The sequence below is a fragment of the Marmota flaviventris genome, chromosome 9 (assembly GCF_047511675.1).
Source record: "Marmota flaviventris isolate mMarFla1 chromosome 9, mMarFla1.hap1, whole genome shotgun sequence".
In the NCBI taxonomy this organism is placed as follows: Eukaryota; Metazoa; Chordata; class Mammalia; order Rodentia; family Sciuridae; genus Marmota; species Marmota flaviventris.
The window spans coordinates 88,203,324-88,229,818 of NC_092506.1; the positions used below are offsets into that span (position 1 = coordinate 88,203,324).

The window sequence follows — 26,495 nt, forward strand, 5'->3', positions numbered from 1 at the left end:
CATCTCCAGAAGTTATTTATCATTCCAAATATAAAGGGTTCACTTATTTTATTAAATAATAATTCCTCATTCTTCCTTTTTCCTTAGCCCCTAGTAACTTTTTTTTCTACTTTTATTAATTTTTCTAACCAGGTATCTTACATAAGAAGAATTAACACAGTATTTGTCCTTTGCTGTAGTACACTTTAATTCCTTTTATAATTGCTGAATTCCATTATACTTGTATATCACATTTTGTTTATCCATTTATTTATTGGCGGATCCTTGGTTTGTTTCTATTTTTGGCTGTTGTGAATAATGCTGCTGTGAACAGTGGTGTATAAGTGTCTGAGTCCCTGCTATTAGTTCTTTGGGGTGATACTTACAAGTGAAATTACTGGATCATGTGATGATATTTCTTTTCTTTTCCTTTCTTTCTTTCTTTTCTTTTCTTTTTTTTTTTAAGCAAAGTGTTTTTCACAGTGGCTGTATTGTTTTACATTCCAGCAATGCACAAAGGTTGCAATGGCTTCATATCTTTGACAACACTTATTTTCTATAGTTTTTGATAGTAGGTATCACAATGGTGTGAAGTTGTATCTTCTGGGATGTTTCCTGGCTTTCCTTTTGTTTTTAATGTATAGTGGTAGGAATTGAACCCAGGGTGTCTCACACATATTGGTAAGCACTCTGCCACTGAGGTACGCCCCAGCTCTACCTTGTGTTTTTCGATTGCATTTCTCCAGTGGCCAGTGATGTTGAACATCTTTTTATGTGTATATTGGCCATTTCTTCCTTACTTGTTTAAACCAAATTTAGTATTCACTATGAAAATTTTGAAGTCTTGTGTTTTTCCCTGTGATATATGAAGATTTAGAACCTATACATATTCTTCAGGAAGTGCCCTCATATCTTAAAACATCTGAATAGATATATAAGTGACACTTTTCTGTACTGTACATTAGGATAGACTAGGTTATGCAGGATAACAATGCAATAAAAGCCTTGAGTAGTTAAACACTTTTTTTCTCACAAAATATTTTTTGTGTTGTTGGCTCCTTAGGGTGTTCCTCCTTTAATGGGGATTTATGCATCCCGAATGTATCTCCCCTGTGACTTTGCCTGTTTTACCATGTTACCATTGTTGTCATTACACAAAAAGCTAATTGACAGAGACTTGGAATTCTAGTTGTAGCTCAGCTACCCACTAATGTCATGACCTCAGGCATGGTTGAATGACCATCATGGGCACCTCTGAGAGAGAGAGAGAGAGAGAGAGAGAGAGAGATGGAGGATTGGGTTACATGGTAGAAAAGAGCACTCAACCTGGAGCAGTGTATCACAGTCCACTTAACTGAGACCAGACAACCTTACTGAACACAGCTTTGTGTCGAGGACTAAACAGAAGAGGCCTCAGTGTAATTGCTGGATGTTTCCCCATAATTTAAGAAAACAGATCAGAAACACTAGTAAACACCAAGCAGTGGGCATCCAAATGAAGAGGTCCCGTCATTTGTGAAGGAATTTTGGGGGTATATTTTCTTTTTCTTTCTTTCTTTTTTTTACTGATGAACTGGATAAGTAAAATATTCCATTTGGTTTGCATAGAGTCTTCAGTAAGCATTTCTCACTGCACTAATGAAGAACTAGCTTTAAGATGCTAATGAGTTTTTCAACATCTGAGTCATTAACATTGAAGTAGTTGTAGATGGCATCTGCCAGTAACCTTGGTGTTACAGTTGAGCAAGTGACTGGAAGTACCCTTGCACTTTTCATTCTGGTCTCTATACACCAGAATCAGATTTGAGATGCCACTCTGGGTTTTGCTTAAGGAAAGCCATGCTACTCAATCTGAAAATGTGTATTAACAGTCTCATTGCAAGCATTTAGTTAAATGACTAAATTATTTCCTCATCTTCTAGTTCTAACATCATATGGTTTGTACTTTGATTTTAGAAATTCTTTTATTTCTATTGGCTTAATCACCAAATTAAGCCATTCAATGATTCAGAAGATTCAAATTATGCCTAGGGAATAATTGAGTAATCCAAATATATTTTAGGGTCTTCATCAATTAGTAGAAGTAAGTTGTGTTGTCTCTGGGTAATTAAAGAGAAACATTAACAGCCCATTTTGGAAATAACAGTAGTGTTCTCTTATCTGTAGGAATATATTCCAGGACTGCGAGTGAATGCCTGAAACTGCAAATAATACTTAATCATACACACACACACACACACACACACACACACACACACACACACTATTTTTTCCTATACTTATGTACAAAAGAGATTAATACTAACATATTAGAATAATTACAACTATACTTTTATTATAGTATGTAATGCACTCATAAATATAAGGTGAATATGGTCTCTTTCAAGATTGTACTGAATTCATCTTTGAGATGATGATACAGTGCTAACATGATGGGATGAAGCAAGATGAATGATGTAGACATTGTGATGGAATACTGGGCTACTGCTGTTGTCCCCTTTCCTAGTGGTTTTGCTGTTCTTTTTTTTTTTTTTAGTTTTGCTTTTTGCTGGTTCAGTTATCTATGATAAACCTGTGGTCCAAAATTATTAAATGGAAATTCCAGAATTTCATCAGTTTTCAATTTTAAGCTGTTCTGAGTAGTGTGATGAAATCTCTTGCTGTCCCGTTCCTTCATGCCCTAGATATCAGTTGTATCTTTTTCCAGCACATCCATGCTGTATATGCTCTTTGTCACATAATAGCCATGTCAGTATCAGACCACCACAGTATCACAGTAACCCTTACTTTATTTAATAATACTCCAGCATGCTAGAGTAGTGATGTCAGCAATTCAGATATGCCAAAGAGAATCTGTAAAGTACTTCTTACAAGTGAAAAGATAAAAGTTCTTAATAAGGAAAGAAAAAAGTATATGCTAAGATTGCTAAGACCAATTGTAAGAATAAGTCTTCTAAAATCTGTGAAATGTGAGGAAAGAATTTCCAGCTAGTTTTGCTGTTACGCCTCAAACAATTTATAGCCAGTGTGTATAATAAGTGCTCAAATTAACGTGAAAAAGACACTGAAATGTAGGGTCAAGTTTTATCTGTGGTTTGGGGTATCCACTGGGGGTTGAGTAATATATTCCCCTCTGCAGAGGGGAGCTACATACATAAAAAGGACCTGACCATGCACCAAAGGAAGATGATTGAGCCAGGCTAATGCTTGAATAACTGAACTCCTGCAAAAGCAAAACCTCTGGATAGGACTTTAACTACTTGTATGCATATTCTGGGGTTGTTTTTCCCCTCCCTTCCTGTTTAACCAATGGCTTGAGTTTGCTATTCTGTGCCTTGCCATAGTGTAAAAGAAAAGAAAGTGAAATTTATTGACGAAGGATGATGGTGAGATAAGCCATGACAAACAATTGCCTCATAGTAGGCTTAGAAGCTTTCAAAACTGAAATATTTCTATTCATTTTTGTTTTCCCTGTACCCAATTCTGTGCGTACGTAGTATTAGGAAATTGAATGTTTGAATGCAAATAACACACTATAACTACCATCATTATTTTGGAAAAGTCATTAATAAATAAAGTCATTAAGAAAGTTTTATTAGTTGGGTCCAAACAGATTATTGCTTCCTATGTTGATGATTTCTTCATAGCTTTTACATGGTTTTGGAGGTTGCCCGAACTAGCAGGGTTTTTTTGTATGTTTGTTTTGTTCCCTCCCCCCCTTTTTTTTGTTTACTACTATCCCTCATCTTCTTCAGAAACAGAAACTTATTTGTCATGAAACTTATTTGGGTATTTTCAGTTGTTTAAGAAAAAGTCAGTTTTGTTTGTCATTTTCCTAATTCTTTTTTTTTTAATAGAGCTTTATAATGATATATAGTAGTTGGGTTCATCCCAACAGACTTGCACATGCATGAAGTACAATTCCAGTTTATGCTCTCCCCTTTTCTCTCCCTTTCTTTCTACCTGTGCATAAAAATGAAGTTCCCTGTGGTATATTTATACGCACATAGCATGATTTTTAAAATTTTTAAAATTGTTGATGGACCTTTATTTTATTTATTTGTATGTGGTATTGAGAATCAAACCCAGTACCTCACACATGCTAGGCAAGTGTTCTACACTGAACCACAACCCCAGCCCCCAGGCAAGCCTTCTTAAGAGTGGACATTGAGATGGCTTTGTAGACTTTTGAGAGGAGAGGAGTGGAGAAGGAAAGGAATTGAAGAGAAACTGTGTGAACAAAGGCATAGAGACATGAAATAGTGATTAATAGTTGAAGTTCTCCTTGAGGTGTTTTTTTTTCATATTTTAAGAATTTTAGAATACTAGAATCTTACCTTTCCTCCACTTGGGCTTCATTTTTTTTTTTTTTTTTTTTTTTTAACTACAAGATAACACTGAATTTATTAGGTACAAATGTTCTGGAGATTCAGAGGAGGAAGACAACTAAAGTTTAAATTGTAATGGCAGAGTTAAGCATAGAAACAGATCATATTGCTCACAAAGTTGAATATTTTGTATCTGGCTTTACAGAAAATGCTAGTTGGCTCCTTATCTAAGGTGCCATTATCTAATGCTATTTTTTATATATGTATATATTATTTTTATTTGCAAAATAAAAAAGTGTTAACAAACACTGCAGATAATACACACGTCAGGCAAACCATTTAAAAAAATATCTGCAGTAGTCTTGTGTATAAAAATTATTTATTTATTATTTTTCACTAGTAACTTTTAATTAACCTAAGATTCCATCACCTATTGCACATTAATTTGTTACTTATTTGTAACTTGTTAAACCCGAATGTATTGATAATTTGAATGTAGCCATAAATATGCAATGGATGTGGTTCCAAGTTTATAACTAAATATGAGCCAAAAGACTGAACAATGTTGACTTCAGATACTACTTTACTAAACAATGGTTGCATGGATAAAATGTTTCCTTTTAGCACAGCAAGCCATTTCTTAAGTGAGGTATTCTTGTTTAATATAAGCCTATCACATATCACAGCTGCTAAAACTGAGGTCCAAGAAAGTCAATGAACTTGACAGATTGGATAACTTATTTCTCGGGTAAATCTCTTGCCTTTCCACCAGTGTCCTGTTTTCCTTTCTGACTGTGGAACTTCTGAAGATGTTGTCAAAATTTTAAAGTTACCCAAATAATTTCCCTTAAAGTGATAACTAATAACAAAACATAAATAAAATAAATTTTATATACCATTTAACAAGTAGTTAAAAGTAAGACTATGCTTGGTATTTACTTGTATAGAAGCAATCTGATGGATTGATATACATATATCTTTTCATCCTAAAAAATGTGGCATTGAATATTTAAGGTTGTCAGGTTACTCTCCAAGTTACTTTGCTATCTTGGATATAAATTTTTTAGATGATTAAAGACATTTTATAGTGTTAACCAACTATTGTTGAAAGTAAGTAGTAAAGAAAATATCTAGGATTCTTTCACTGTTTGTATTATTTTCATCAAAATGGCCTGATATGGGGAAGGGTGTCAGCAGCCGTTTATGTTAAAAATTCCATACATGCTTTAGCTTGGTGAAGGCCTTTTACCTCCTTTTCTCAGAAGTGTTTGGTATAGATTTTCTTGACTATCTTCCTGGTGATTACCATTTGCTAAAATGTTTTCCAGGCTATCAGACTGATCCTGTATTAGTAGTTGTAGCTTGAAGACATGTTGTATTGATAAAAATCGAAAACTTGAATGTAGCCATAAATATATAATAAATGTGGTTCCTTCACAGTAGACACGAGCCAGAAAACTGAACAGATCCTTATTTGGAAGCCACTGGTGACTGATGTGGCCACAGAAAGTTGATTATAGCATTGTTTGACTGCCTAAACCTGTCTTCCTTCCTGTTCCTTTACTGAAGGCCTTGGCCTAAGTCATGTCATGGTCAATTTGGTCAGCGTTGGTACTCAACACAGTTGTTTCCATGTCTTCACAGGGTTTACAACCCTTAGATAGACATAGACCATTATAAAATGAGAGGATGATACTGCCAAGGTCTTTAGTTTGTAATAAAAAAAATTTCACTTCTTTTTGACATTTTTTTTTTTTTTAATATTTATTTATTTATTTTAGTTTTCGGCGGACACAACATCTTTGTTTGTATGTGGTGTTGAGGATCGAACCCGGGCCGCACGCATGCCAGGCAAGCGCGCTACTGCTTGAGCCACATCCCCAACCCTCTTTTTGACATTTGACATGTAGTAGTTTCATTTAAATAGTATTTGCTTAGGAATATCAGTTTAAGCAAAACAATGGATTATGAGAACCATCTTTTGAAGTAGTTGAATTCCTAATATGACTCTTGGGTTAATAAATGTCTTTTTGTATCTAAGGGTCTCAGATTGTGAGTGAACATTTAAAATTGTTAGCTTGATTATTCTTAATTTTTACTATTCTTCAAAGCACTCATGAGCTAATTAATGTCTTCCAGGTAATTGAGGGTGTGGAGGGGTACTGGGGATCAAAGCCTGTGCTTCATGATTGCTAGGCAGGTGCTCTACTGTTAAGCTACATCCCTAGCCCCTCCCAGGGAATTCTGTAGGTTGATTGAGGACCACATTTGAATAACATTTATGGTAGACTTTCTGACACTTAAAAATTTTCAGAGCTGTTTCTTGTAGTTCTGGCATTTCTTTGTTCTTTTTCCTCTGAGGTGACTATATAGACATTATTCTGGAAAATCAAGAAAGTGTTGATTTCTGGTTTCTGTTCTCATTCCTATTATAGTGACATCTGTAATTTTCTGTATCATAAAAGGACAAATACAGTTTTTGAACTTTTGGGAGAAATTATTTCAGTCATGGCATTATGAAGAGAACATTATTGAATATAACTTCAGATAAAAGTCATTTGGGTTCAAGCTGAAGAGAACTGTGTGTGTGTTTCAGGAAGTCTCCACTTGAGTTTTGGCATTATTCTCATGACTTCTCTATCTTCATTCCTTCCTTAGGGAAAAATCATTCCCAAGGGGAGATGTATATAAGCCTGCCACTCTTAAATGGCAACATGTTTAAATTATTATTTTAACTTGATTTTCAGATAATGAGTGAATATTAATTTTATTCAATCTAAGGCTTTAAAGTCAATGTGTATAATTTGCAGAGTATAATTAGTTGTCACATTTGTTTTTAATGTTTTTGTCCACACTTGTTTCTAATTTTAGCTCATTTTTAAGCATTTAGCAATAGCCTACTCATTTAAATTTTAATTTAAAATTTTGGTTTTTGGTGACATAAAAACTGTTGTCATAGAGGCAAAGTGTTAAAAAGTTATCTCATCCTTATCAAGGAGTTATAATGTATATACATCTGAACTTTTTGAGGGTTCTAAAAATAGTCCATAATAGACATATACAAATATAAAAAGCATATGGTTGTGGCTTAGGAACTGTAGCTCGTAGAAGGATTAGATTGAACAATGCATCATTGTTCATAGAGTCAATTAAGCGTGTATGGTTAGCTGGTTTGGGAACAGTCTCTAGCATGTGACTCTATAAATAACACTTGCACAACAAACATGGGCTTGATAAGTGAGCAGTAAATCTGGGCTGATTGCCCACTCCCAATACTGCTATCATAGTATTTTGAGGCCAGACAGCAATAATAGAAGTTTAAAATTAAAACATTTTTCACACCCATTTTGTATTCTTAGTTTTCCGGTTTTAATATTGTTTTCCTGAAAGTCAGATAAACTTTTCTTAGTAAAAAAAAAAAAATCTTCAGTTTGGTCACTTGATTTCTCATTAGCTAGTTGAGTTTTGTGGTCTCAAATAAATTTAAGTCTAAACTTTCCCACTTTTTTCTGGGTGAAGATGATTTAGTTGCCTCGAGTCTCTGGCATAAAAGCAGAGCACATTTATTTTATCTTATTGGAAAAAGATAGACATTTCAAATAGTGCCCATTATACAGCCAAAATTACCAGTCTAGGCAGCAAAAATGAGTTCACAAAGGTATATTTAACATGGTGTCTGAACTTGTTCTTGCCAGAGTGTTTGGTTTTGCTTTGTTTTGGTTTTGGTTTCAGTTTGATTTTTCCTCTAGCAGTACAATGAAGAAAGTCTTAAAGGTGTGTTAGGAGCTTCAGTTCTTGATAGCTGCATTTTAAGAATGTTTCTGTTCATAAAGTTCATAGGTGATAATTATTGAATTCTTATCAGACATCACAGAATCTTAGCAGAATTGGAAGAATTGGCTTAAAGGTAGCTGTGCAAGGGTACAAATAATATAAAATTATGTTTCTGGGATTTTGTGAAAATAGACTTTGCAAGTTTTATTGTTTAGAAAACATTTTCAAAAGTGAACTATGGAAAGGGGATAAAATATCCAATATAATTAGGTTTATATTTATAACAGCATCATTTTACTGATATTAGTTCTGGATTTTAACCAACTTTGGGTCATTTTGAGATTGAGAGTTTGAGAGGATCCTTTTTAAGTTGTTGGTTCTGCCCTCTTTATGTCTACTATATAAACCATATAGTTCTTTTTAAAAAAATTTTTATTTGTTTTAATTAGTTGTACATGACAGTAGAATGCATTTATGCACTTTGATATCCATAGATGAGGTATAATTTCTCATTTTTCTGAGTGCACATGTTGTAGAATCATATTGGTCAGTGCAGTCACAAAATACATAAAGTAATAATGTCTATTTTGTTCTACTATTCTTCCTGTCCCCACAACCCTCCTCTCCCCTCCCTGTACTTCCTCCTACCTAATCTAAGGTAACTATTCTTCTGTAGTGCCCTGTCTGTTCCTCTTTTTTAAGTGAATTAGCATCTGCGTATTAGAAAAAACATTCAGCCTTTGGCTTTTTGGGATTGGCTTATTTCACTTAGTGTGATATTCTCGAACTCCATCCATTTACTGGCAAATGCCATAATTTCATTCTTTTTTAAAGCTGAGTAATGTTCCATTGAATATATATACTACATTTTCTTTATCCATTCATCATTTGGGGGACACCTATGTTGGTTCCATAGTTTAGCTATTGTGAATTGAGCTGCTGTAAACATTGACGAGGCTGCATTAGTGTAGTATGCTGATTTTAAGTCCTTTGGGTATAAACTGAGGAGTGGGATATCTGGGTCAAATGGTGGTTCCATTCCAAGTTTTCTGAGGAATCTCCTCCATACTGCTTTCCATAGTGGTTGTACTAATTTGCAGTCCCACCAGCAATGTATGAGTATACCTTTTTCCCCACATCCTTGCCAACATTTATTGTTGCCCGTATTCTTGATAATTGCCATTCAGACTGAAGTGTGTAGTGTTTATAATTCAGAAATTTTTCACCCTTTTAAAAAAAAACAGTTGAGCAAGTCTCAAAATAGTCTCTAAGGCAGTACTACTTATTCTTTAAGATTGCCTGTGAATCTTATTAAACTGCAGATCTTCATCAGTAGATTGAAATGGAGCCTGATGTTCTGTGGTTCTGACCAGCTCTCAGGTGTTATTAGTGTTGCTGGCCCTAGGAAGAGGGCCACAACCTTTATCACACTATTAGAATCAATATTAATCACTAACTTTTATTTTGCTAACTTTACCTTAATTCTGTGGTACTTTGATAAATTAGCAGCATAAAATTAATCCTAAAATTTGAGGGTACATGTAAGAAAATCTCAACATTTTCCTGTTACTATAAAGCCCATTTTCTATTATGTTAACCAGTCTCCTGTAGATAATAAGATTCAGTACTTGAAAATAAAACAGCCAAGAATTTGAAGTTTTAGAACTTATTGGGATGATCTATAGCTGGTACTTAGAAATGTTCTCTACCTCGGTTTAAATTGACAGGGTTGATCATCTTCTAGCTTAAGTTAAGAAATATTTGTACAGAGAAGTTTCCAACAATTATATCTTGACACTTGGTTATAGGAATGAAATTTTTCTTTTATTCTCAACTTACTTTATAGTTCTTCTTCTAGGAAGTAGTATGTCTTCGCTTGCAGGATTCCTTTTCTAGTTCATTCCTAATTCTAACGGGATAGCTTTGTGTAGATTGAACTAATCATTTAGAAACACTTTGTTCTGTTCCCTGCATCAAAATCTAATGTGTCTACTTAAGGCATCTTTTTATCATCTACCAGATGAAAACCAAATTCCTTTTAAAGCTCTTAAAGCCCTAGATCTCTCATCCTCCCTTGAATGAACTCTTAAACATATTTTTGGCCCATTCACCACAGTTTTTCCTATTCTAAATGTCAAGGTAGCAAAGGAATGAAGCCAGGTAAACTGTTTGAGGGACTTTTGTATACCAGGAGCCATAGTCCTAGTTGGTTTTATAAATGTTACTGAATTTAATCCTCATAACCCTAGGAAGTAAGGAAATAATGTGAGGCCTCCCCCTTCTTTTTCCTTTGGTACTGGGGATTGAACCCAGGGGCACTTTACCATGGAGCTATACCTCTAGTCCTTTTGGGTTTTATTTTGAGACAGTGTCTTGCTAAATTGCTTAGATTGACCTCAGACTTGGTAATCTTCCTGCCTTAGCCTCCCAAGTTGCTGGGATTTCAGGTGTGTACCAACACATTCAGCAAAATCAGTCCCATCATACTGAAGATGAAGCAGATTAATAAATCTTGCCTGCACAATCTAGATTGTCATTGACAGAGCTGGAGTTTTAATATATGTCTATCTTACTTTTCCACAAAAGGTAGCCACGTGGGTCTTTAAAAAGTCAAATAGTTCTTTGTGGTTCAGTTGGGGAAAGATTACATGAGGAGCTTCAAGAAGTAATAGCAGATCTTTCCAAAGTATCAGTGATTGATATTAAGTAAGTATAGTTGACAACACTGTTGATTTACATAAAGGATTTTTTTTTTTAAAGCAACATAGGTTGTCTAAGCCCACTCCAGGTACTTGTCTTATAAATCAGTATTTTCAGAGTTAAAAATAGAAAATAATTAGAAGGATTAATTTATCTTGTTCCTAAGAACAGTCTAATTGATAAATGTGAAATTCTACATTCTTTTCAAGATATGTAAATAAATTATTCTCTGCTACTGTTTTTGGAAAGAAAAGGCCATTGGATATATGACCAAGTTAAACCCTGTCATCTCACTCTATCTGGGAAACAATAAAACTGACTGATAAAACTCACACAGCTATACTTGGACCAAGGTCTGTGTCCAGCAGCAGCCTTTCCCTACTGATTTTTGTATCTTCACATTGTATAATTTGGTCTTTCATATTGGAAGACTTAGCAAAATGTAGGAACCCCAAAAGGCAGAAATTCTTAAATAAATCATTCAAACAATGACTTTGCATGATCCCACTAGTTAATTAAGGATACAGTATATAGAAATATTTAAAAAGAGTTTATTATCCTTCTGTGAGATGTAAGTCTTGTAAAACTCAAACCTGGACCTTCAACACATAGGGGTTCTGATCTTAGGAAAGGTGACAGTTTTGTCATTGCCATCAAATTGGTGGGGAAACCATTAAATGCTACCTGAAATCTTACTTCCTTAGGACTAGAGTTCAATAGTGAGGATGATGATGTGTCATTCTGAGTCTCTCAGAAGAATTGAAAAAAAATCACTTAAAAAGAGGATGGAGCCTGTGGGTTTAGCTCGGGGGTGGAGCTTAACTAGCATACACAAGGCCTTAGGTTTGCTCTCCATTTCTGAAGCAAAAAAAGTTCCTACAATTTGTTAAGATTAAGTGACTTGGCTCACATGGAAGATTGAAAGGGAAGAGGAACACACCTTTACTGAGCTTGATGAAAACTTGGTCTTTTAGAATAAAGTGTTTAGATAACAAAACTTGAATAAAGTATGTCCTGTATTGTCTAGACCTGAACAAAAGCTAGTGCTGCTGCTATAAAACAGATACAGACACTGAAAAAAGAGTTGCTGGGAGGAGACATTGCATACTTCGCTAAATAAATAAATATTTTTCTTAATATTTATAGTTCTGTAATAGCCTTAAAGTGGCAGGTACCATTGTCATCCCTAAGTATATAGACCCTTCTTAATTCATCCCCTTTCTGCTTGCTGAGAAGCTAAAAGAACTCTTCTCCAAATCTAAGGCCTATTCTGAGTAAATGACCCTTTCTTACTATGCTAATGATAAGGTAGAATTCCAGTTCTATTTCCATACAGTTAAGACACAGGATGTCATTTCTTAAGGATTTTCTTGGTTATTTGTCATGGGATGACTCAAGAAGTAAGAACTCAGATTTAAAATTTTAATAACTACAAATGATTTTGAGATTTCCTTTTGGAAAATGACTCCATTTCTCTCTCCCATTTTAAAAATAATGAGTTCATAATTATTTAATAATAGAGAACCCTAGCAAAGCAAAGTGGTCTATTTTCTACTTAATTTTGTTTTTACTGTGCCACATGTTGAATGCAGGACTTCGCACATGCTAGGCAACACTCTACTGCTGACCTACACCTCCAGCATAGCAGAATTGTAATATGATTTTATTATTGAAAATAAACACTGATAAAACATTTTAATGTTTTTTTTTCCTATACGCTTTAACTACATACATGTACTCTTTGTTTTTTTTTTCATATGCATGTATTCTGTGTATTCTTTTTAGCAATTAGCCTTATGTTTTACATACTATTATATAACCTTTTAAAAACGGAATTATGAATGTTTTTCATGCTGTTAAATATTCTAAAATATTAATAGCTGCAAAGTAGTCATCATATGTAAACATATTTATTTAACTGATCTCCTATCATTGGACATTTACTGGCCTCAAAATTTTTGCTATTGAAAATGTGTTTCTTTCGAATGTCAGTAGAGGGGGCAGAGAGAGAAGAGGGGAGGGGAGGGGAGGGGAGTGGTGATAGTAGAGGATAGGAAAGGCAGCAGAATACAACAGACACTAGTATGGCAATATGTAAATCAATGGATGTGTAACTGATGTGATTCTGCAATCTGTATATGGGGTAAAAATGGGAGCTCATAACCCACTTGAATCAAATTGTGAAATATGATATATCAAGAACTATGTAATGTTTTGAACAGCCAACAATAAAAAATTTAAAAAAAAAAAGAAAATGTGTTTCTTTTTCTTTTTTTTTTTTTAATATTTATTTTTTTAGGTGTAGGTGGACACAACACAATGCCTTTTTTTTTTTTAATATGGTGCTGAGGATCGGACCCGGGTCCCTGCCCATGCTAGTTGAGCGCTCTACTGCTGAGCCACAACCCCAGCCCCAGAAAATGTGTTTCTAAAGAGAAGTTCATGCACTCTTCTGGCTATGATTTGGAATAAATTTTTAGGTAGTTTTATTTATATAGTGTTTGTAGTTTTGTTTCACTGAAACAATGAACCTTTGCTGGAAAAATAAAACTAATATTTATTGAAAGTCCATATACCAGTCACTCTGCTAGATGTCTTGTAGTTTTTATCTTTCATAGACTTTAGCTGTTTTCATCCCCAATTTTATGGGGATACATATATTTTACAGTAAGTTCTCAATATGGAGGAAATGTTTAGCAAGTAACAAAAATTTTGTGTAGACATACGTAGTTACTCAAATCATAGGAGAAAATTAAAACCTATAGATGAAGTTTTCAGTTATGTTTTAAAACTGGAGTATTTATTATAATTTGACTTTCAAGGTTTTGTTTTTGTTGTGTTGTACTTTTAAAAAGGGGTTTTAGGCCTAAAAATGATATGTTATTTGACATTCTTAGCTCTAGGAGAAAAAAGTGGGCAAGTCTCTTGTGAATCTTGAATTTTAGTTATATGATTACTGTTGTAGATGCTTAATTTAGAAACTGCATTTTAATCTTTAAGTTAGAAGTAAGAAATAATTGTCTACTAGGTGGGAATTATTTTTCTTCACTTAAAATTCCAGGCATAACTTTTTCATATCTTACACTTAAAAAAATTTAAGAGGCAAATTTTGATGAAGAAACGTTGCAAAGGAAGAGTGAGAGCAGTGAAATAATTAGTTATTAGTCCTCATATCTATTCTGTTTTGATAGGGGATTTGTTGGGTTTAGGGCATTGTATTTGTTAATCTAATGCAGTGGTTTGTTTTGTCTCAGTCACATTGATCAGACTACAACATGGCAAGACCCCAGGAAGGCCATGCTATCTCAGATGAATGTTCCAGCCCCAACCAGTCCACCGGTGCAGCAGAATTTGATGAACACGCCCTCAGGTGAGGAGACACTTTAATTAGAGCACAAAGAGTAATGTTTATGCATTGGTAAAATGTGATCTTGAAAATAGTCCTTATTCTTTTAAGGAAACTGGAGCATCATGATGTTAATTTCTATTCAGTTTCATTTAGAGACATTTTATTTCAAAACGTGTGTTGTATGATGGCCTCATTTAGGCATTAATCCATAAGGAGGCCAGTAACTGTAAGCCAGTAGTTACTAAAGTTTTGGTTCTCAAGTGAGTATCTCAGATTTCTAGTTTTGTTAATCATGACATGATTGTGTTTCATTCTGCTGCTAAGACAGATGTTTGGGGTCTTAATAAGCTATGGTATTTCTTTTTTAAAAAAAGGCGGGGGGAGAACACATAAAATTTATTATATATGGCCAACCTCATGGGAATATTAGACTCCACACTATGGAGTTCTTAACCTACCTTTTAATAGATATTTATTGTATCCTGAAAATACCTAGGAGGAAGTAAATTATGGAACACCCCCCCACCACCACGAAGAAAAATCGTTCTTACTCCAGGTCTGGCACATTCAACACATCTCTCTACCTTTTTCACTAAAGATAAACCTGAGAAAAACTCAGATTCAGTTATTTGGTAATTTACTTGAGTCTGCAGGTTTTTTTCCTTCCTCTTATTTTGCAGTTTAGTTGAATTTGCAGTTTTTCTCATATATATTATGGGGAATAATAATGCCCCTTATGATAGAGAAAAAGATATTAAAGGAAATAATCTAATAATACTTCTTTAGGTACCAAGAATATTACTAAGTATAGAATAGGTACTAAGTGGAAGTTAATTTCTTTACCTTCCCCAATCAGGTACTGTCCGACAGCCTCTTTTTACTTTTCAGGTAGGTTCAAAACCACAAGCTAGCTTATTATGCACCTTTGTATGTAATAGGGAAAAGTGTTTCTTCCTCTGGCCTGGATTTCTGATCATTTTTTTGTCCCCCACACTTATCTCCATGCTGGGTACTTGGATCAGGGCATAGGTAGCAATAACCAGTGGTTAAGTTGACTTTCTCCTTTACAACCTAGCCATTTTTTCTATCCAAAATATTGGCTCTGATACTACCAATAATAGCAACTGCAGTGTAGATTTTTCTCAAACAACAACCTTTGGAAAAGGACTGCTAAGTGTGGGAGAGTAGTCCTATTGGTTGCTGGGGAAGATTCTTTGAGTAGTAGTGCTCATAGAATTAATAGTGGCTTTTTACTCCTGAAGATAATGCCAGTTTGTGGGAATGTTTCTGTTGTTCCATACTTCTTTTAGTTTGGGAGGATTGAAAACTTGAATTCTGAAAGTTAAAAGCTAAAAATGTACAAGGCAAAATTTGTGATTAAAATTTTCTTGTCACAAATTTATTCCTTATTCCTTAATAAAAATTCCTTAAGCCTTTAGTTACTATATAAATATATTTTTTTATTCTCAGAATCTGTTTTATATGTGGCATTTAACTCTTAAGATTTTTAGAGGCAAATTTATGCATGTATTTTTGGTTTTACTTTGTAATTTTTTTTAATTACCAAATTTTCAAATAAAAGTTGTAACATTTGCTTTGTATTTATGATCAAAAAGATGATTCACAAATATTCCTTTAAAAGTATACCATTTAAATTATACTGAAGAAATTAGTAAAAGATAAAACATTCTGTGTCTTAACAGGGTTTTGATTTTTTTTTTTTTTTTAGAACATTGATTTATTTTCTTGTTACATTTTCTGATGTAATAGTATAAGAAAATGGGAGTCTTTACATTCGAAGTTATGTTTTAATCGAGGGTATGTGGATGTTAAAATAATTACGTATGTTTTATTTCAACTGTGTTATTTTTAAAATGTTTTGTACTCTGCATATAAATTAGTTGGCATGCTTACTAAAAGCTGTATTTAGTAAGGAGACAACTTTGCTGGAAATAATTTCACAAAGTGCTAAGAAACATAACTGTGGGGCTGGGATTGTGGCTTAGTGATGGAGAACTTGCCTAGCCACGTGTGAGGCACTGGATTTGATCCTCAGCACCATGTAAAAATAAATAAATAAAATAAAGGTATTGTGTCCATCTACAACGATAACAAAAAAAAAAATTTAAAAAAAAATACAGCTGGAGGGTTAGAAATGACAGGGAAAAAGCATGAAGAGAAGGCTATGGGTAAGGAAAGAATTGAAATGCAAAAAGCCACCTCCATAGACTTGAGCATGTTTAAATAAATGGTGATAAGAGGTATTTATTAATAATAATGATAGTAACAAGTTCTATTTCTATGCCAGGCATTCTGCAAAAGTCACATCGCACTGTCTCATTTAGTCCTCATGATGGCTATTTATTAGGTGGTGTTATCACTCACACTTTTGTATATTAGAAAACTTGAGCCTAGGTGTGGTAGTGCTTACCTGTAATCACAGTGACTTGGGAGACTGAGGTAGGAGGATTGTAAATTCAAGGCCAGCCTCAACAACTTAGCAAGGCCTTAAATAACTTAGTGAGACCCTGTCTCAAACTAAAAAGGGTTGGGAATGTGGCTTAGTGGTTAAGTGGTACCTGGTTCAATCCTGCTACAAAAAAGAAAAGAAAAAGAAATAACAACAACAAAAAACCTTGAATAATTTTCTCCAAATCACACAAATTTTAAATAACAGAAGCCAGATTCAGATTTTGGTAATGGGTTTCCTGATCCTATGCTCCTTATCTCTGTATCTGAACCATGGATAGGATAAGTAAACCCTTCAGAGAAAGCAGAAGGGGATAGGACCTCATATGTTAGAGGCACTGTTTAAAAATACTAGTAGATGTACTAGGGAAACACTTCTTCAGAAGGTGGGGGAATGTGGGCATGGTGTTTGCTTAAGAAGGTTGTTTCTAATAAAAAAACACTGTCCTTTAAAGAGGAGAAAATATTTGAAGAGAACGCTTGAGGTCATTGCCTTTAATGGAGATGGTCAGACAGCACAGTGAGTTAGGAAAGGAAGAGACTAATTAACATGTTGTGTACCTAACCTAAATAGTAAAAAAAAAAAAAAAAAAAGTCCTAAAAAGATAAAGGAGTCACCAAAAGTTTTGCAATGAAAACGAGGTATTATATTGGATATACATACAGTCATACCTTGTCATTCCTTAGTGATTGGTTCCAAGACCCCTCCCACCTTCCAACTTCACGGATATCAAAATCTGCAGATGTTCAAGTACAACCTAGGCATATCACCTCCTGTATACTTTAAATCATACCTAGATTACTTATACCTAGTACAGTGTAAATAGTTGCTAAACTATTGGTTATTAAATAATGACAAGGAAAAAAAAATATACACTTTTAGTACAAATGCATTTTTTTTCCCTCAAAAATTTTCCATCCATGGCTGCTTGAATCCATAGATGCAGAACTCATGGATAATGGGGCCAACCATATCTGAAAATTCCCAGAATCAGACAAATTTAAGTCAGGATTATTTTGAGTTTTGTCACAAAAATGCAAATGGAGGCATAGCTGTCAAACCAAGTGCTTAGGCTATTGATATATCTGTGTAGTGTAGGCTTTCTCAGAATTATAAGAACTTCTTTGTCATTCTTCCATTTCAGTGGATTTTTAAGAATAATGAGGACCTATGTATGGTATTTATACACTTTGGAATGAGTGTCACAGAAACTATAATTTTTCCTTAGTGCCAGGGATTGAACCCAGAGCCTTATATATAATAAGTGTGTGCTCTTCCACTGAGTTATAACCCCCAGCCTCATGGTAGTTGTAATTTTGATATATCTCAAATTATATAAAATTATAATCATGGCTTTTGATAAGATTTCAATCTAGGAACTTCTGTTTATCTAGAAAGCAGCCCTGAGATGTGGTGGATGTGTCCTCTCTAGTGAAGCACACAACAGTTTCCTAAATAGTTTTAAAAAAAAAAATGATTTTACTCTTGTTCAAGAATTGAGCGCCTTTTGAGATAGGGTCTAGCCAAGTTGCTGAGGCCAGCTTTAAACTTGAAATCATCCTGCCTCTTCACATTTTTTTGACTACGTAATTTAACCAAAACTGCCTAGTTTTGCTTTTTTTTATATGACAGCAGAATGCATTACAATTCATATTATACACATAGAGCACAAGTTTTTCATCTCTGGTTGTATACAAAGTATATTCACATCATTTGTGTGTCTTCATACATGTACTTAGGGTAATGATGTCCATCTCATTTCACTATCTTTTTTACCCCTCTGCCCCCTCCCTTCCCCAGCTTCCCTCCCCTTTGTCCAATCTAGAATTCATCTTATCTCCCATGCATCCCCTCCCAGCACCACTATGAATCAGCCTCCTTATATCAGAGAAATCATTCAACCTTTGTTTTGGGGGGGATTGGCTTATTTCACTTAGCCCTAGTTTCCAGTTGGCACCCATTTACTGGCAAATGCCATCATTTCATTTTCTTTATGCTGTGTAATATGTAATATTCCATTGTGTGTGTGTGTGTGTGTGTGTGTAGAGATCACATTCTCTTTATCCATTCATCTGTTGCAAGGCACCTAGGTTGGTTCCATAGCTTAGCTGTTGTGACTTGAGCTGCTGTAAACATTGATGTGGGCCATTGACTCTAATCAAAGTAGTGGGTTTCTCTTCTGGCTTTCAGAATCATTTATTTTCTTTCTGGTATAGGCAGTGTAGTATTAAATAAATAGATTTCTTTTACTTAGACAGAAATTTTCTGATTCTTCTGAAAGTTCTTGGTTATTATAAGACAAAACTTCTAAATCCATATATTATAATAATATATGGAACAAGACTACACCAAAGTGAAATCAAATAGACATGAAAAAACAAAGCCAGTTCAGTAAAGAGACTGAGACTGTATCCTATTACTTTTCACCTCCTATCTCAAATATCTGTAATGTTTTTTTGAACAACCCCCCTCCCCCAATTCTGGAAATTCACATAAAATAAGAAAAGATGGTAAGTGGGTAGCTCAGTGGTAAAGTTCTTGCCTAACATGTGAGGGTTTAATCCCAACACTGAGAGAAATGAGGGAAGGGAGAAGGAAAATAATAAAAGCTAAATAATAATTGAGAATCAGTATAACCAGTCCTATAAAAACTTGGTTCATTTGCATTTGACTTATTTGATAATTGAGTTCCTGGAAGATGGTTAGTAATAAAGGAACAGCCATCATTTTTCGTATTTAAAAATGTAGGTCAGTCCATTCCCCCCCCCGCCCCGCCTTTTTTTTTTTTTTTTTTGGTACTGGGAATTGAACTTCGGGGCACTCGACCACTGAGCCACATCCCCAGACCTATTTTGTATTTTACTTAGAGACAGGGTCTGAGTTGCTTAGTTGCCTCACTTTTGTTAAAGCTGACTTTGAACTCTTCATCCTCCTGTCTCAGCCTCCCGAGCTGCTGGGATCATATTTCATTTTAATAAAAGTCCAAACAGTAATATACAGAGAATATGAAGATTTTTTAAAATCTTTTTGTAAAATAGAAAAAGCAATACAATGATAATGTCCAATCAAGTTGCTGATGGTATTAGATTTTCTCTAGTATAGGAGTTCTGAACTCTTTGTTGGCCAGTGATGGCCAACCGATGATACTTTGATATCACGGGTCTTGATTTAGTACATAATGAAGCATGCCACTCATGTCAGAGTAGCTGGTATCTTCTAGTTTATTCTGGTGGCAAGAGCTTTTAAATCTCTCTCCTGGGGATCACTCTTCATGTTACTTGATTCCAGGTATTTTTAGAGTATTAATTTCTTTCTTCCTTCTTTAAAGAAACCCAAATTAGTTGAGAGGTGGGTGTATATAGAATTATCAGTACTTTTTTACAGTGTTGCATTTTTTTAAAAGATCACTTTAATTTGAGAATCATGACATCCAAAATAACTAACACTCAAGTGTTTGGGGAATACTATGTTTGTATGCTGAATTAGATACTTAAATATTTCAGGTAAGGTGATTCTTTCCTTTCTGCTTTCTTTTAGAAATTAGCTTCTAAAGCAAGAGGAAAAAAAGAGAAACTCAATATTATTGGTGTCTTGACCTGATCTTGGAGCACATATATTTAGTATTTTTTTTATGTAGTGGAAGTATTTAAAAGTTTATTATTATTCTGAAAGTTATTAAGTTTTTAGTATAAGCACTGTTGCAAGGCACCTAGGTTGGTTCCATAGCTTAGCTGCTATTTTTACCAGGAAAACTAATTTAGAAGAGTAAGAGGATGCGCTGTATAAGGAAAAATTTTAGATGTATGAATGTCATTGCTACTAAATAATTCTCTTAGTAAAATGAGTTAATAGGACTTAAAAATACAAATGTATATGTTCAACTTTTCTTCAGTGATTATTTGTATATTTTTTTGAAACTTTGCTCAGCTTTACAGTGAGTGAAAAAGATTAAATTATTTACATTTAAGAGCAAGATCAAATTCCTGTTTTATTTCTTCTCTTGATAAGTGTCAGACTATTATTTTTGTCTTTCCCACTGATTTCTAAATCCTGGTTACTCAATTGCTACAATAATTTTGTGACTCATAAGAGGAATATTTGTGTGAAAGATTGAGATGCTAATTCTTTTAAAATGATGTCCATATACTACCATATATAGGCAGCATAAGTGAAATGGAGTAAATCCTGCAACAATAGACTATTCTAAAATAATACTTTCTTTTAGCGTTAAAGATAAGTTTCACTGATAAGGCAGTGAAACTTGCTTTTTAAGTTAAGATTTTAATGAAAGATGATTGTTGTATTTGAGCAGTCTAAACAGGCTGTTTGATTTTGCTTCAATAAAACTTTAGAGAAACTAATTTTACTAAATAAGCTTACTAAAACTAAGCTATTTCTTCAAGTTAAAATATAATAGACTTGAGTTGCCTGCTTTTCTGAGCTTATACTTTATCTTTTAGTAAGTTCATTTAACGATGATATGACAAAGAGGAATGGTTTTTAATTGTCTCACAGTTTTGAGAATCTGAAAAGATTCATTAAACAAATATCAAATGTTATACTTTCTGCTAGGCACTGTAATGGCTACTGAGATTATATAGTAACAACAGACTTTTTATGTATGACAGTGAATGTCATGGCAGATGTGTGCACTGAATGCTAAGAAAGTATGAGAAACAAATGAATCAGTAGTGGGGTAGGAAACCTGAGAAGACTTCTTTAATGGGTAATTATGAATATAATGCATTCCACTATTGTCATGTATGTAAGAAATAAATAAATTTTTAAAAAAGAAAGAAAGCAAAGGTGTGTCTATTCCTTCAGCCTACATTGAATATTTGGTACATGCTGAACTATTCTAAATCATGAGAATGCAGATTATAAACGAATACATAATGTTTCATGGAAAGGAAAACTTATGAGTTAGAGTGATTGACTGATGATGGAGTTGGTATTTTAGATAGCATCTCTGTTTTAGGCCCCTGAATTGAGGTCTTTGGAGCATCTGAAGGCACTGAGGGGGAAGCCTTGTGCATATCTTGGGAAAAGGAATGGAATATCCCATACATAGAACAACAGGCCCATCTGTTGGTCTGGTGAAAGGTAATGAGGAATCCATATTATTTCACAGATCATGTAAGTTTTGAACCAGGAGTAATGGGAAGTAAGTAAGTTTGTAAGCCACTCTTGTATTTGTTTGCCTGAAACAGATTTTTATCAGTGTATTTACAGTATTTTTAGTTTCAAGCTTTTAGGCCTGTACACAAAAATGATACTGTTCAGGAGGTTGAGGCCACTGTATCTATCCCTCAAGGCCAAGATGGGGAACATAGCTAGATACTCTAAACCCCATCTCAACAACAACAAAAAAAGACAGTCTCTGGGTTTATGACTTAAAGCTGCATGCTTCAGGTCAGTTTTCACCCGGGGGTGGGGTGGGGACAGTTACTCTGGAACTCAAGAGAAAAAGCTCCTTTGACTAAAACTTGATTTATAAACTGTTCTTACTTCAATAAGTGCATTTATTGCCCCATGTTTGACTTATTGAAGCCACAAAAAAGGTAGTGATAATATTTATAAAGTTCTTCAAATTTGTATATGACAGTTTCTTCCATTGTGTCTGCCTCATAACTTTAGTAGTATGGAGAGAACTTTATGAGGAATTGTTTAGGGCTTACATGGTAAAGCACATGAATTTCAGATATTTATGTTTGTGGAAGACTTTTGTAAACAAAACCCCAGAAGAATCAGGTGATTATAATTTTAGTCCCCTTTGAAAGTCACAACTCTACACATCCCAAAGTATTATAAACTGACCTGGCTGGAGTTTTGATAAATGTTGCCATCTTTGTCCTGAGCAACTGCAAAAATTTGAATACCCACTGGGGAGTGTGAAAAGACAAATTTTGGGGGGGGTCGGGGAGGGGGTTGGGGAGGTGGGAGGATAAGGTATTGAACTAAGGGACGCTTAACCACTGAGCCACATCCCAGCCCTTTTTATGTCTTGAGGCAGGGTCTTGCTAATTTGCTTAAAGCCTTGCTAAGTTGCAGAGACTGACTTTAAACTCAAGATCCTCCTGCCTCAGCCTATAGAGCCACTGTGATTACAGGTACGGACCACAGTGCCCGGCTGAAAAGACAAATTCTTCTGTATTCTAGGGCAGAATGATAAATTGTTCCTGTAATACTACTTCATGACCTCTAGTTAAACTCATTGTAGAAGAGTTAGCATAAGGGCTGGGGATGTGGCTCAAGTGGTAGCGCGCTCGCCTGGCACACGTGCGGCCCGGGTTCGATCCTCAGCACCACATACAAACAAAGATGTTGTGTCCGCCAAATACTAAAAAATAAATATTAAAAAATTCTCTCCCCCCCCCTCTCTCTTTGGAAAAAAAAAAAGAAAGAAAAGTTAGCATAAGACGATATATAATAAGAACCCAAGAAATCAAAGCAAATGAAGTTTCAGTTCACAGTTGGGGAAGAGCCTTAGTAGTAGGACAGAATTGAGAAAAGCTTCACAAAAATACTACATGAGAATAGAGTAGAATTTCAGGGAATGAAGAATGTTGGAGGCCAGGAGGAGAGGGTATATCAATGACACTGGTAGGTGCTGGAAAGACAGGAGTAAACAAGCTATGTTGCTGGAAGGACTGAGGCTGAATGATGACTAAATATAGCTAAAGTGATGGAATCATCTTATCAAAGAGAAGGTACCTGATGCAGAAGGAGAGGGAACTATGTCAACCAGGTTAATGAGGAGTAAGTGGCAGTCACACCAGCAAGGGATGAATAGGTATTTATTAAGCAAAAAAACCTGCATTATTGAAAGTCCAGGAGGGAAGAGAGGAAAAATTTGTCTAACTGAAAGAAAGACTGAGTGAGGATGGATGTAAAATGATAATGGAGGAATAGAATCTGGACTGTTGGATGTTTTCAGTATTTATACAGTGTTATAAAGACTATAAACGATAAACAACTTAAGATTTGAGAATTTTTATTTGAGGGACAAATGTAATTGATGTTTTAAGTAAAACTCAAAATATTGGAATGTATTTTGTGAAAGTGTCAGTATCTAGTTGGTGGAAAGACCTAGTGTTGACCCTGTGAGAGGCCTTTTAAAGATAAGGGAATCATCTATATAAATATGATAGAAGCCATGGGATTTTATGAAACTTTCAGGAAAAGGACATGCTTAAACAATTTATTTTATTTTTAGTACTGGGGATTGAACCCAGGGACGCTTAACTACTAAGCCAATTCTCCAATCCTTCTTATTTTTTGAGACAGGGTCTCGCTAAGTTGCTTAGAGCCTGTAGGTTGCTGAGGCTGGCCTTGCTTTTGTGATCCTCCTGCCTTAGCCTCCTGAGTCACTAGAATTACAGGGATGTGCTACCATGCCTGGCTGGGGGGAAAAAAAAACAAAAAACAACTTTTGGTTGCTGTTTATCATACAGTGTTCTGGAGAGCTAGACTGTCAAGTTTTGAATCCCAGCTCTGCCACTTACTAACTTACTGAGTGATCTTGGGCAAGCTAATTTTTTGCCTTAGTTTCCTCATCTGTAAAGTGAGGATGATAATTGTACCTATGTCATGTGGTTGTTAAATGAGTTACTATTTGCTAACAAAGAATTTAGATAAGTGTCTTGTGTATTGTAAGAACAGTCTGTGACTCATCAAAAATACAGAGACTAGAATTTCAAAACCAAAATTGGCAAGAATTTTAGGATTAGGTTCCTTTAAAGGATCACAAAATCTACTTTCTAAGGAAACAATTATGTGATAGCCCTATACTTTGAACTGTTCGTCATTAGTGTCCTGGGTGACTTCTTTATTCCTGAATTGTGGAGCAGTCATAAGGACAGGTTGATCATTTAACTTGTGATAGAGTTAATCAAGACTTCCTTGTTTGGTTAGACATTACAAATGGTTTTAGTAACTCATTACTAATGCAAGAGAATCCTTAGGTGAGAGCAGGAAGTTAATATTGAGTCATCAGCAGTATAATGACAGTATTTTATTTGTTTTTAAAATATTACAGGAAGTAGTATTTGTTACAGTAGATAAGTTACTAATCAAGCAGTACTAGTAAATCTCACATAAAAATTTTATTTTCCCCCAGGATAAATAATTCTAATTTTGTATTATTCTAATATCTTTTTAAAAAAAATTTATAGTTGTAGATGGACAGCATGCCTTTAATTAATTTTTATATGGTGCTAAGGATCAAACCCATTGCCTCACCCATGCTAGGCAAGTTCTCTGCCACTGAGCTACAGCCCCAGCCCATCTAATGTCTTTGTTTATCCTAATTCAGATTTCCTATCCTTTTTACATCTCATGAAAATGTTGGCCTCTTTTCCCCTCCCCTCCAGATATAAGACTTATTTTTTTTTTTACCTTCTTCCCCAAAAGGCTTTGGTGTAGAGATCATTCATGGTAGTGTAGCCTTTAACTCCCATCTTTTTCATGTCTAAAGACCTAGTTATAAAGTATGTACAAGTGAATTGGGATGAAAATATTGATTGCCTCTTCTGTCTTATCTGGAGGTTGTCCATGAATTTGAGGGAATTGTTATTAACCTTTAGTAGTACTAATCCCCCTTAAATATTACCCATTCAACTCTTTATTGGTTGAAATGATGAAAAATTTTCTAGCCTATTTTTTTTAATATATATATTTTTAGTTGTAGATGGATACAATATCTTTGTGTGGTTCTGAGGAATAAAACCCAGTGCCTCACACGTGCTGGGTAAGCACTCTACCACTGAGCTACAACTCCAGCCCTCTATAGTCTGTTCGTCATCATGCATACTAAGTGAAACACTGTACCTTACTTGTTGATTATTTTGTCCCCTTCACACACACTGTCCTCCTCAATGTGTGTGTCCCCTACCTGGAATGTTCATGACCCAGATCATTCTGTTTTGGATTTGCATTGCATTCAGAGTAAAGCTTAAAGATCACTGCTCATTACTGCTCATCCTGATCTGCATTTCTAAAACATGTAGGTTGTGTCCACCCACATTTATGCTGCCTTTCTTTTTTTCCCCTTTCCTGTGCTTATCATTTGTTAACATTGTACTATATGTTGTAGAATGTGTTTTCTTGGCTAGAACAGAAAATCGGGACGATTTTGTTTATTTCTGTTATCATTGGGGCATGGAACAATGCTTGATTATATAATAGAAGCTTAATAAATACTTATTGTATTAAAGGATTTGCTATATCCCTATACCTTTGGTTTTATTGACACCAAGTAATAGAGAAATTGGAATTAGAAAAATAAAACAGAATATCTTGTTCCACATAAATAAAGGATTTTAACTGAATTTCATTTTGATTATGTTCATGTCAGCCATCATTCCCATTCTTTCTAAGTAATACTCACTATACTGGATAAGATGGAAAAATGCATGTGTATGCTTTTGTGTTCAAGAATTTCAGTCTCGGGGGGGAAAAACCCCACATATAATGAAATAATACTATATGATAAATGCTATGACCTTGCATAAAGAAAGTGATCTTCTAACAAAAAGAAAGGGCTCTTTGCTTTACATTGAGAAAGTAGAGTTCTTAATTAAAAATTATTTGAATTTAAGTGGCCAGTAATAATTCCCATGGGTCATGTCAGTTCTTAGGTTCAGATGCCTACTTCTCGTTTCTATCTGGTCACTAGAGGACAGATGAGAAATTAATTTTGGTCTCCTCCTCCACAGTTCTACTTTGGGTCATTCTAATATTAAAAAAAAAAAAAAATTCACAATGACTCTTCTAAATTGCCTTCTGATAAGTTGGAAGCCATTTGCCTCATATAACTCTAGCAGACTTGGCTATGTGCTGCCCATGGTGCCTAACAATGAACAAATGTAATTGTATATAAGTTGAATAGATTCAA

General features: G+C 34.6%; 1 protein-coding gene across 8 annotated transcripts in view; it reads left to right on the forward strand.

The window, feature by feature from the left end:
• The window catches only part of Yap1 (Yes1 associated transcriptional regulator), a 110,266-nt gene that overhangs the window by 33,370 nt on the left and 50,401 nt on the right, over positions 1-26,495 (forward strand). For all 8 annotated transcript variants that reach the window (XM_071616646.1, XM_071616648.1, XM_071616647.1 and 5 more), the window contains exon 3: positions 14,036-14,151. In XM_071616646.1, coding sequence (XP_071472747.1) covers positions 14,036-14,151 — 116 coding nt within the window. The remainder of the gene's footprint in view (positions 1-14,035; positions 14,152-26,495) is intronic.